This window comes from Lathyrus oleraceus, chromosome 5 (genome assembly GCF_024323335.1).
Source record: "Lathyrus oleraceus cultivar Zhongwan6 chromosome 5, CAAS_Psat_ZW6_1.0, whole genome shotgun sequence".
NCBI classification, from domain to species: domain Eukaryota; kingdom Viridiplantae; phylum Streptophyta; class Magnoliopsida; order Fabales; family Fabaceae; genus Lathyrus; species Lathyrus oleraceus.
In genome coordinates, this window is record NC_066583.1 from 591,410,822 (window position 1) to 591,423,190 (window position 12,369).

At 33.9% G+C, this 12,369-nt stretch overlaps 1 protein-coding gene across 1 annotated transcript; it reads right to left on the bottom strand.

Annotated features, from left to right (window-relative positions):
• Window positions 1-222: 222 nt before the first annotated feature.
• On the bottom strand, window positions 223-2,214 carry LOC127086776 (probable WRKY transcription factor 31). The gene is made up of 4 exons (XM_051027585.1): window positions 1,831-2,214; window positions 1,600-1,698; window positions 851-1,489; window positions 223-743 (listed from the first exon to the last, which is right to left on the bottom strand). Exons 1-4 carry the CDS (start codon window positions 2,005-2,007, stop codon window positions 246-248), a joined length of 1,413 nt encoding a protein of 470 aa, XP_050883542.1. The 5' UTR covers window positions 2,008-2,214; the 3' UTR covers window positions 223-245.
• Window positions 2,215-12,369: the final 10,155 nt, after the last annotated feature.

Consider the following 12,369-nt stretch of genomic DNA (forward strand, 5'->3'; position numbering starts at 1 on the left):
TTATTAAATCAGCTCAATCAATTAATAGCTATGTAGAGACATTGGACTGCAGTGATACGAATTCGAGTTTGCGATATCTTAAGAAAATTAAAATTCTAGTAAGTAAGTTACTTGAAAGAAAAAAAAACAACTAATTATAAAAAAAAAAGCAACTATAAATCCAAGTTGAATTTCAGGTCAACATTTTTGTATTTTCCCTCAGAAATAGAAATTGTTGTTTTTATTGCTTTCATTGGCATTGTTACTTATATAACATTGCCATTATTATTATTGGTTTTTGTGTCATTATCGTTTGGTTGTGCCACCCCAATCATGTAAGTAATAGCAGCTACCAAAACTGCAGTCAAGTCAGGATCAGCTGTAAGGTTCTGTGATATCTGTTGAGATTGCGAAGTTTCTGCATCTTGAGACATTTGAAGTCCTGAAAATCCTGACTGATTAAACAATGTCTGAGTAGGAAACTGTAATGGATTATTTGGTGATTGAGTTAAGTCCAATGTAATGGTTGGAAATGGAGCTGATGCCGAAATAGTTGCAATGCTTGAAGAAGAAGGAAACACTGTTCTTGTGAGAAAATTTGAATTCATTAGTCCATCAGGACTTGTCATTGGCCCTGATAGTAGCATTCTTGCTGCTGCTGATGTTTGTTTTACCATTTCCATAGCTGCTGGTGGCAAAGCATGGTTGTGATTTCCTTCATATGTTGTTACTAATATTGATTTGTCCTCAGCACACCTTTGTACCTGTTATAGACAGTGGCGGATCCAGAAAAATGTAATAGCCAATGTAGATAGTTTGATTTAGTTTGCTAAAACACTTATGACAAAAATCATTTGTATAAATAACTTACCTGTTTTTTCACCGGACAATTTAAAGCCATGGTGCATCGATAATAAGCTCGAGGAAACGGATTTCCTTTCGCCATCTTCTGTCCATACTTTCTCCATTGACACGCATCATTGATCTGAGACAACAAATAATGGTTTGCATCAGATAAAATCCAAAAAATAAATTCCATTATTTTAACCAAAATATGAAATTGAAGTACCATATTAGCCTCCGACCGAGCTCGAACCGAAACTTTAGCTTTCTTCATCGTTGCCTCAGCTTCTTCAACATTAGTTTGAGCACTGAAATTTGAAACATTATTAGTATTATTATTAGCTGCTAAAACTTGACTATCATTTCTTTCATTTTCGTGGTCAGATTCCTCTTTGTCAGGATCAAACACAAGTTCTTCATCCTTAGAACCTTCCTCGTTGTCTTTCGCAAGATCTACAATTTGTCTTGGAATCAAAACTCCACCATTCCCATTTGGCTTCTCTTCTTCTTGTTCCTCTTCTTTACAATCCTCTACGCTTCTCTCCTGCATCAAACTCAACATATGCATTTGCAGCGCCTCGTAATTCATCTTGGCTTCGTCAAACATGTTCCTCAGCCTGTGATTCTCCGCCTTCTTTCTCTCAAGCTCAGCTTGAAGAACATCAAGCTGAAATATCATTAGATTTCGTAAAAATTAAAAACCCTAAGATTTTAAAAATATAATTAAAATTTCATCAAACTACTGAATTTTTGTTACATATGATTAATTTTGTTTACCTCAAGCTTATCTCTTTTGTCTTCTGACTTATTTGATATGTCAGGTTCCACCATGGATTGATCACTGCTTGTGTTTGTGGTAAGAAGATTCAAACTAGTCTGTTGAAACATCACATTTTCTCAAACACATGGCCAATATCATATATATGTACATGCAATACTAATATCATTATTAGAAAAAAAAAAGAATGATAATAATGGAATAGAATATAGATTAAGGGTGTGACTCACGTTTACTTTGGATTCAGTAAGAGAAGAAGGGGTGCAATGATGAAGGGGGGGTGCAGAAGTAGAGGCATGGTTGGTATTATTTAGAGAGAAAAAATCGAATTCATGAATGATGGGTTTGTTTTGATGATCAGAGAGTGGAGACATGTTATAGTTGTTGCTGTTGTTGTTGGTATTCATTTTGTGAGTAAGCTGTAGTTAAAGTTTTTGTGGTTTTTGTTCTTGTGTTAAGGAAAAGAGTGAGAATTTAATAGGCTTATAGTGGAAGAAGCTATAAAAGTGGATCTGAATCAATGGAGAGTCCAACTCCTTTGGCTATATGAAACAAAGGGTATGGATATAGACTTGAGAGAGAGTGTCTGTGTAGTCAATGATGGAATGAGACTCGGCAATAAAAGAGGAGAGAACCAAGTCTTCGAAAAGAATACTACTGTATTGCTGCTATACAATAGAACTACCATAGCCTTTATATTTTGAGTTGAAGAGTGACATTAAGACATTAAATTTTTATTTTATTTTCTTAAAGGATAGTAGAAGTTTAGGGGAATTCATTAACAGCAGTGCTATTTTGATCCATATTTTTACACAAATATTTATACTAGAGACACTAGTGATTATCCTAGTAGAAATACCCTAACGGCCGCACGGCTAAAAGTATTTATATATTAAATTATATTTTTAATCGAAAATGTTAAAATTATTTTGTACCATGCAAAATATGTTACAAATCAGCAAAATCCTCTACATATATGTTGCCCTCTATTTATTATAAAAGCTCTAGCAATTATATCAGGTCTATCTGGTGGCTTCGAGTTGAGAGGAAGTAAAACTCGTTGAATTTTGAGGCCATTTTCGATTGCATGTGAAAGTAATGAAAAGGTTTGGGAAGTTGGCTTTACTATAAATTTCCATGCCATCATAGTATAGTTGATCCACAAATCTCATACTACCAACATAAGATGAAGGTAATATAACTCTTTTTCCTGTGCTTGACCCAGGTGTATTACTTTGGTCTCCTTCTTCATTAAGACTTCGAAACTTTGAAACTCTTAGCTTGGATTGATTGTTACAAAGCCATTTCAATCTTTCACTCTCTAGCATGGTGTATCCGTCAACCAAAAATTATTGAAACAATCTCCTAGACGACAATAGAGTTTTTCCTTCTTCGCCTCTTGTTTGGATTCGAAAAGCCAACCACTCTCGAATAGTAAGTATGTTTCTTGAATTATTGTCGAAGATATGAAGATCTCGGTGAGCGACATTTGGTCTATAACCATTTTATCCATATTGAAATATCAAAGGATATTGGTAAGCCAAATAGCTTGCATGAAATTCATCAATACATTTTAATGTTTCCCTCTGTCTCTGCATAATAATGTCTCTTTCTTCAGTCGTGTCAACATCACCAACTATTAAAGTAGCAACCTCATAAACAGTTGGTTGGTTGTACACTCTTCCATTTGTAGCTCTGTTTGCAATAAGTCTTAGTTTCAAGTTGTGTATATTCCCTTGATTAAGTCTATGTCTTTCCATGCAGAAACTCTTAGCATGTGCGTTATTAGTGTACAACATATCTGTCAGATTTTTTATGATTCTAAGATCAATGTTTTTTTTCCTAAGAATCAAAGGAAAATTTATTATGTATGTAAAAAAGCTATATATTAGAATTGGATGCTATGAATTTATATACATACCGTAGTCCATCAATTCGATTAGAAACTTCATTTTCTGTGTCGTAAATGTAGAGTTGTGCAAATTTTGGTGTTTGGCCATCAGATGGTAATAAACTACCAATGCGGTGGAAAGTTTGACCTTGGATTCGTATTGTAGGTGGACCACTTCCATTATTGAATTTGTTGTCCAATTTAGCACCGGGTGACGTGAACGCAAACATCATGTTGTATGTTCGTAGATTAGATTGGAAATTCTTACTATCTTTGAAATTATGATCGAATAGTAAATGGGATAATAGGCTTGGAGGATGTTACAAGAAAGGTAGTTCAACTTTGCCATTCCCACAACATAATTGGTACTTAGGATTTGCTGCATGTTTATGTTTGTCCATTCTCTCTTGATACCACATCAATGCCTTACAATGTATACATTCAATCATGGCATCACCTAAATCATAATAATATGGACACAAAAAAAACTCAATGATTATATAACAATAGATTAAATCATAAGAAATGTTGATAATAAAGTGGGTGTACCTATATTGTAGCACGGGTTAGCCTCTGATGTTGAATATGGTGGAGAGACGTCATCATTAGCAAAACTTGAGTCGTCTCCTGAGTTTTGGTCTGATGTAATAACAAATAATGTTAATACGTATCATATTTAGTCATACTGTGCAATAAAAAATGTAAGATATAATGAAAAAAATGTATTCAAAAGGTTGAAAAAAATTATAGTACTTGAAATTCAATGGATGAAGATATGGTCTATTTGGAAAAAGAACCTATAAAAATCATAGATGAATATGGTCTATTTGGATGTCGTTGGATTTCATTTGGAAAATGAAACTTAGTCTAATCATGTTGATTCTTCTTAAACAATTTTCCTGGACAGTAGTGTCTGCGCCAATTCCAATCGGCACGTGTCAAGTATCGGAGGGCAAAGATTCTTAGTCCTTGTTTTAATGATGTCAAACCTTTTTAGTTGCTCATAATGTGTACTTTGGACGGTGTCATCATATCATAGAATGTATTAATCCTCCAATATGCTCAAAGTATAAGTTTAATATGTCCCTGCATATAGGAGCATCTCATAGATGTGAATAATGTACTTGATCATCGTTGGTACCTTAGGTTCATAAGAGAATGGTTTGAATTGACCAAAATACTTCTCAAAAACTCATTTTTGAAAGCTTAAGAACTTTGAGTCGACTCATGCCTTGGAGCGGTCGACTCATTCATGCATATCCCATTTTGTGTAACTCTCGGGTCTGAACAGGTCGAGTCATAGGTCGACTCAATCCTGGGAAAACAAAATTAGTTTACTCATCCACCTATTGCATCGACTCATTACAGATCGAGTCACGTCAGCCAAATAAATATCGAACTTCATTTTAAAAACTCTAGCAATGATATCATGTCTATCTGGTGGCTTCGAGTTGAGAGGAAGTAAAGCTCGTTGAATTTCAGACCATTTTGGATTGTATGTGAAAGTAATGAAAAGGTCTGGGAAGCCGACTTTACTATAAATTTCCATGCCATCATAGTATAGTTGATCCATAAATCTCATACTACCAACATAAGATGAAGGTAATACAACTCTTTTTCCTATGCTTGACCCAGGTGTATTACTTTGGTCTCCTTCTTCATTAAGACTTCGAAACTTTGAGACTCTTAGCTTGGATTGATTGTTACAAAGCCATTTCAATCTTTCACCCTCTAGCATGGTGTATCCGTCAACCAAAAATTATTGAAACAATCTCCTAGACGACAATAGAGTTTTTCCTTCTTCGCCTCTTGTTTGGATTCGAAAAGCCAACCACTCTCGAAGAGTAAGTATGTTTCTTGAATTATTGTCGAAGATATGAAGATCTCGGTGAGCGACATTTGGTCTATAACCATTTTCTCCATATGGAAATATCAAAGGATATTGGTAAGCCAAATAGCTTGCATGAAATTCATCAATACATTTTAATGTTTCCCCCTGTCTCTGCATAATAATGTCTCTTTCTTCAGTCGTGTCAGCATCACCAACTATTAAAGTAGCAACCTCATAAACAGTTGATTGGTTGTACACTCTTCCATTTGTAGCTCTGTTTGCAATAAGTCTTAGTTTCAAGTTGTGTAAATTCCCTTGATTAAGTCTATGTCTTTCCATGCAGAAACTCTTAGCATGTGCGTTATTAGTGTACAACATATCTGTTAGATTTTTTATGATTCTAAGATCAATGTTTTTTTTCCTAAGAATCAAAGGAAAATTTATTATGTATGTAAAAAAGCTATATATTAGAATTGGATGCTATGAATTTATATACATACCGTAGTCCATCAATTCGATTAGAAACTTCATTTTCTGTGTCGTAAATGTAGAGTTGTGCAAATTTTGGTGCTTGGCCTTCAGATGGTAATAAACTACCAATGCGGTGGAAAGTTTGACCTTGGATTCGTATTATAGGTGGACCACTTCCATTATTGAATTTGTTATCCAATTTAGCATCGGGTGACGTGAACGCAAACATCATGTTGTATGTTCGTAGATTAGATTGGAAGTTCTTACTATCTTTGGAATTATGATCGAATAGTAAATGGGATAATAGGCTTGGAGGATGTTTCAAGAAAGTTAGTTCAACTTTGCCATTCCCACAACATAATTGGTACTTAGGATTTGCTGCATGTTTATGTTTGTCCACTCTCTCTTGATACCACATCAATGCCTTACAATGTCTACATTCAATCATGGCATCACCTAAATCATAATAATATGGACCCAAAAAAACTCAATGATTATATAACAATAGATTAAATCATAAGAAATGTTGATAATAAAGTGGGTGTACCTATATTGTAACATGGGTTAGCCTCTGATGTTGAATATGGTGGATAGACGTCATCATTAGCAAAGCTTGAGTCGTCTCCTGAGTTTTGGTCTGATGTAATAATAAATAATGTTAATACATATCATATTTAGTCATACTGTGCAATAAAAAATGTAAAATATAATGAAAAAAAATGTATTCAAAAGGTTGAAAAAAATTATAGTACTTGAAATTCAATGGATGAAGATATGGTCTATTTGGAAAAAGAACCTACAAAAATCATAGATGAATATGGTCTATTTGGATGTCGTTGAATTTCATTTGGAAAATGAAACTTAGTCTAATCATGTTGATTCTTCTTAAACAATTTTCCTGGACAGTAGTGTCTGCGCCAATTCCAATCGACACATGTCAAGTATCGGAGGGAAAAGATTCTTAGTCCTTGTTTTAATGATTTCAAACCTTTTTAGTTGCTCATAATGTGTACTTTGGACGGTGTCATCATATCATAGAATGTATTCATCCTCCAATATGCTCAAAGTATAAGTTTAATGTGTCCCTGCATATAGGAGCATCTCATAGATGTGAATAATACACTTGATCGTCGTTGGTACCTTAGGTTCATAAGAGAATGGTTTGAATTGAGCAAAATACTTCTCAAAAACTCATTTTTGACAGTTTAAGAACTTTGAGTTGACTCATTCCTTGGAGCGGTCGACTCATTCATGCATATCCCATTTTGTGTAACTCTCGGGTCTGAATAGGTCGAGTCATAGGTTGAATCAATCCTGGGAAAACAAAATTAGTTACTCATCCACCTGTTGCATCGACTCATTACATGTTTCATTTTAAACCATGTTGCCACGGGTCTGAACAGGTCGAGTTATAGGTCGACTCAACTCTGGAAAAACCTGTTTGAGTCGACTCATCCCCTATTTTAGTCGACTCATTCATGTATATCCCATTTTGTGTAACTATCGGGTCTGAACAGGTCGAGTCATAGGTCGACTCAATCCTGGGGAAAAAATGGGTCGACTCATCCACCTGTTGCATCGACTTATTAGTTGTTTCATTTTTTAACCATGTTGTCACGGGTCTGAACAGGTCGAGTCATAAGTCGACTCAACTCTGAAAAAACCTGTTTGAGTCGACTCATCCCCTGTTTGAATCGACTCATCGCCTGTTTGAAAAAACTTGAAAATGGAAACTGAGAAAAGTCTATTCAATGGGAAACTTGGAGTCCAAAATTGGTTTAACAAACAATTATACCCCAACAAAAGTCTAGATTATAGAAAATAATAACATATCAACTCAAAATAGTATAGAAACTAATACATTGAATATACAAAGTAAGCAATTATTTGACATACCTAAGAAAAGATTATACTCAGAGCCATCATTGGATTCACTATCGAAATCCAAGTTTACAGTCGGAGTAAATATCGGGCAAGGTGGAGGGATTGTGGTTGTATTAGTTGTAGAACTTCCGGTACGGAATGGGGACGGAACATTGACAGAGCTGTGAGATTAAAAAATAAATGGTTAGTATGAAAAAAAAAACATGATCTCAACCAAGGTGTGCGCTAATGTGAAAGCCAAATGTTTGATCATACTATGTAAAAGATGGAGTATGTTGTGTAGGTTTTGGTTCGGGAGGAATATATATACATTGGTCGATTCTTGTAAGGTTGTAAGCTCTATCCGGCACTCCAAGACCCTTATTAGGGAGGCCCTTAGTATGTTTCAGTTGCATTGGTGCACCCATTTTAGTTTGCACCAAACCATTCCTATATGAAAACATGGAAATAAGAATAAAGAAAACTATTAAACAAAATAAGTAGAGTAAAATGTAACAACTCTTACGCAAGTGTTAAGGTTGAGTGTGTCTAAATTGGTGGAAGCATTCCTGGATTCACATTTTCAATCCATGTATGCGTGGCAACCTTGTCAAATTTTGTGACAAGGTTTGAACTCATGTTATGAAGGTTGATACGTCTCGATGGAGTATGGATACGATGTGTTAATACAGTGGGTAGTGTTTTTTGCAATACGGAATCTATGCAATGTCCATCGTAAACAATTCTGTCGAATAGTTGTTGGCTAGAAGTCGCTACTGTAATATCTTCAAGGGAAAATCATGTTGTGGATGGTGTATTGAAGTTTGAAGTCATGTCATCTTTATAGCGCTTAGACTTTTTATGTTTTAGTATGCAAAACCTGCGTAAGCGTTCCCTTTTAGCTGAAAAATTACCCCAACTAATAGGATCATCAGTGACGGCATGTGTTGTAGTTTTCCTCCTGGTATTAAGAAAATAAATTTTCAAAGGATTCGGAAGTATAATAAGTCAAAAGCATGAGCCAAATATTGGAAGGATGAGTCAAGGGAGAAAGAACATGAATAAGCAATTGAAACATATGAATCTAGTGTTGAATAACTACATTTACCGTTCACAATAACAATGTCGCAACTTTAGGTGATAGAACCAACAAATTGAACCATAATCACAATATTACATACAATTAAAAATGCAAAATGGATTTCCCATATAAATGAAATAGTAATTTGAAGCAATATTGTTTAACCTCCATACATTGGACAATGACATAGAACCACCAAAAACCATAAAACACAAGAATTGTTCATAACAGTATTCAAAAGTAATCATACAGCAAAACTCAGTGGCTAAGAAGACAATCAGTCGTATAGGTAATAAACTGACTAAAAATGGCATGAGAACATAATCGAAGTCAGAACTCGGGTATTCAGAGCAACAGAAAAATGTAATGCATAATGTTTATAGTTTTGTCTACTTGACTTATGTGTGATTGTAGGCATTGGGTTCCATATTTTAATCGTAGCTCCAAAACCTGTAAAAACAATGCACAAACAACATGAGACAATTGTCCAACAGACATGTAAAACCAAGAAGCCCTGAGCATGTTGATATAGTGAGTTATGATAATATAAGTAGAACATCAATATGCAATACATAACATGAAATAAAGAATAGACCAAGTGTGGAAGGTTACCAAGAGATAGCTAATGGTGTTTGATAGTGGAAGTTGTAAATTGCGTCTGAGTATGTTGACTTTCTATGGAAAAAATGGAGAAAAAAAGTCAAAACTAAAGCCTTAAGTATTAAGTGGAATTAGTGGTGGATGTGTTTATTACTATTGCAAAAAAGTAATAAGTGTTGTAAAGGAAGCAATTAATGTTAATAGTCAGAAATGAAATGGAATAATGCAATTGAACTTGACATGGAAGTAATTCATTTTACATAGACTGACAAACTATAGATGTTTTCAGTACCAAGTTACAATACCAATGCATAAAAGTATGAAAATATGAAAGGTTCCGCGGTTTAATGCAACTGCAACATTAAACTATTGTATAAAAATACATAAATATGGCTAATGACTATGACATGACATGTTAGGTGTAATCTAAAAACCTATATGACAGTAATTGTGATCATTGGTACAAGAAAATGACTACCTATATGACATTACGTAGGTAGTTGTACCAGAAAATGTATTATAATATGATGCAATATTCATTCACATATGATGGTTTACATCCTACCATACGTATTCCAATATAATTGCATTTTCATCAAGCAACAAATACCTAATGCGTCAATCAGCTTAGTTTGTTTGCATGACAATATTATGTTTCCAATCTGGAATGAACTATTAAGTAAGGAAATGAGAGAGGTTAGTTTAGAATAATGACTTGATATTACCTTGATAAATATAGCATGAGTAATCTAATTTATAGGAATATCGATGATTACACGAAGGGAGGTATAGAAAATAGATTATTTAGAATAAAACGACGATTGCATGGAGGAAGCTACAAAATGATATAGCTTATTCACAAAATATGATCATGTTAAGTATGGTTTTTATGCAAGTTTTAACAGCTACACCAATGTTCTTGACAAAATGTTGTAGAACACGAAAAAATCAAATGAATAAAATGGGATGTAAAAGGACTGTCGTAAAGGAAAGTATATGTTATAGTGGAACACATATGATATTATCACTAATGATATTGTCACGATTTGGATGAAGCATTTTCAGTAATAGTGAGTAATATTTGAAAAAATAGACATGTTGACCATAGAAATTTCATGTTTGTCATTGAAATGGAAAATGCATTACAAAATAAGCATAAGTCTTATGGAGTAGGTTTCTAAGCTTGCAGAAAAATAGTGTTGCAGAGTCATTCAAATATTGTCTTACACAAAAAGTGGTCATATGCCTCTAAACAAACGTTCAAAAGAAGACTTAGTAGTTTACTGATCACGATAATTTAAATCATTTGCCTTTGGAATGTCTTGCACTTTTGGCCCTGACACATTTTGTAGCAGAGAGTTTGGGTGACAAGAATTATAAAGGGCATGACTCTTCATCCACACCATCTCCTGAAAACCTCTTAGAAAGAGTATTGTTATTGCTAGCATTCGGGCTCCAGTTTTGTGCATCAGAAGCAGAAGCGGTTGTCTGGAAAACATTAGTGAGTGTTATAAGGTAGGTATGATAATTGCAGAATATGTGGACATTGTAAAATAAAGGTTTAGAATAATTCAGCATTGGAAAACATGGATATAGAAGAGAGTATACTCATAAATTCAAACATAAGTGATAATTTAAAAACATGTGAAGCATTGTATCAACATGGGTGCAAAATTACATATTGTTTGACTAGAAGACTGAGACAGAGCCTTTAGGATGACTCGACTTTCTGTTGTAACAATTTCCTTCCCCTTTGTATCTAGAGAGTGGATGTCCATGTTTGTAGTGTCCTAAAGGAATACAAAAGGTGTAAACATTAGTATTGAGGTCATGCACATTGAAATGAATTCATTAGTGACATACATAATACTGAATAATCATACATGAGTTGGAAGAATTGCATCAGCGACCATTTGTCGAACTTCTGGATCTTGGGTAAGCCGTACAACAGACGCCGATTTGTAGTATGGTTGGTACTTGACACGAAAAGCAAAATGCTTGTCAAGAAGATTATCAAGGTGAGTTGGTTACATCAACGGATGATCCTCGTTAGTTTGTTATATATATCGAAGAATAGTATATAATTAATGTTCAGTAAGAATGTAGTAAACATAATGTTCAGAATAGTGTAGATCATATGTAGTCATACCAATTAAAATTTAGTTGTATGGGAACTGAATTTTATGGGGGGAAATTAATAACATAACATTGGTTCAAAATAAAAGGGGGTTAATGAAGGACAAACAGTTGTTGTATATAGTATATTTAAGAATCCAATAATATATAAGATGTTTTTAAGAGTTTCTTGGCAACAAAGTTAGTGCTACTTCAAAATTTGAAAAGTTGAACCACTGAAGACTACAACAATTCACTGCTTCATATGTTAGTTAAGGAAAATAAGTTGAATTGATTTCACTGAACAATATGAAATTGGTACTGAAGTTGATTTGAAAGAAGCTAAATAGATGAGAATTGTTCCTATGATGAACATGTCTGATATGGAGTAGCATATATAACTGTTGATTGATGTGGAGTAGCATATATGAACATGTCATGGTTATTTAATAATTTGCAAAACCTCATTACATGTGTTATTATGACATACGATTGATGAACATGATAATAGGAAAATATTTTGAAACCTACATAGATTATACATGGTTATAGATAATAAGCTTTCAAACAATTGAATATTTTGGCAGTTAGAGTCGTACGACAAACCTGTTTCATTATCTATCGTAAATCATGAGCTAGCATACCAACCAATGGGATACATTATTTGTCCCAAAATACGAAATTGTCAATATTGTTATCATGTTCAACCTCAATTTCTATTTTGAACCTAATATAAAATAATAAAATTGTTATAGATATCCAACCTATAGGTGAATGCATAAACAGTAACAATGTCATAATGATATTATGAAGTCTGATTTCAAAAACCATTGTAATATTCAATGTTCAGTGAGACTAATAACATACATCCTTAAGAGACATGATATGGCCAATAGTTTTCACATCTTTAATAAAGG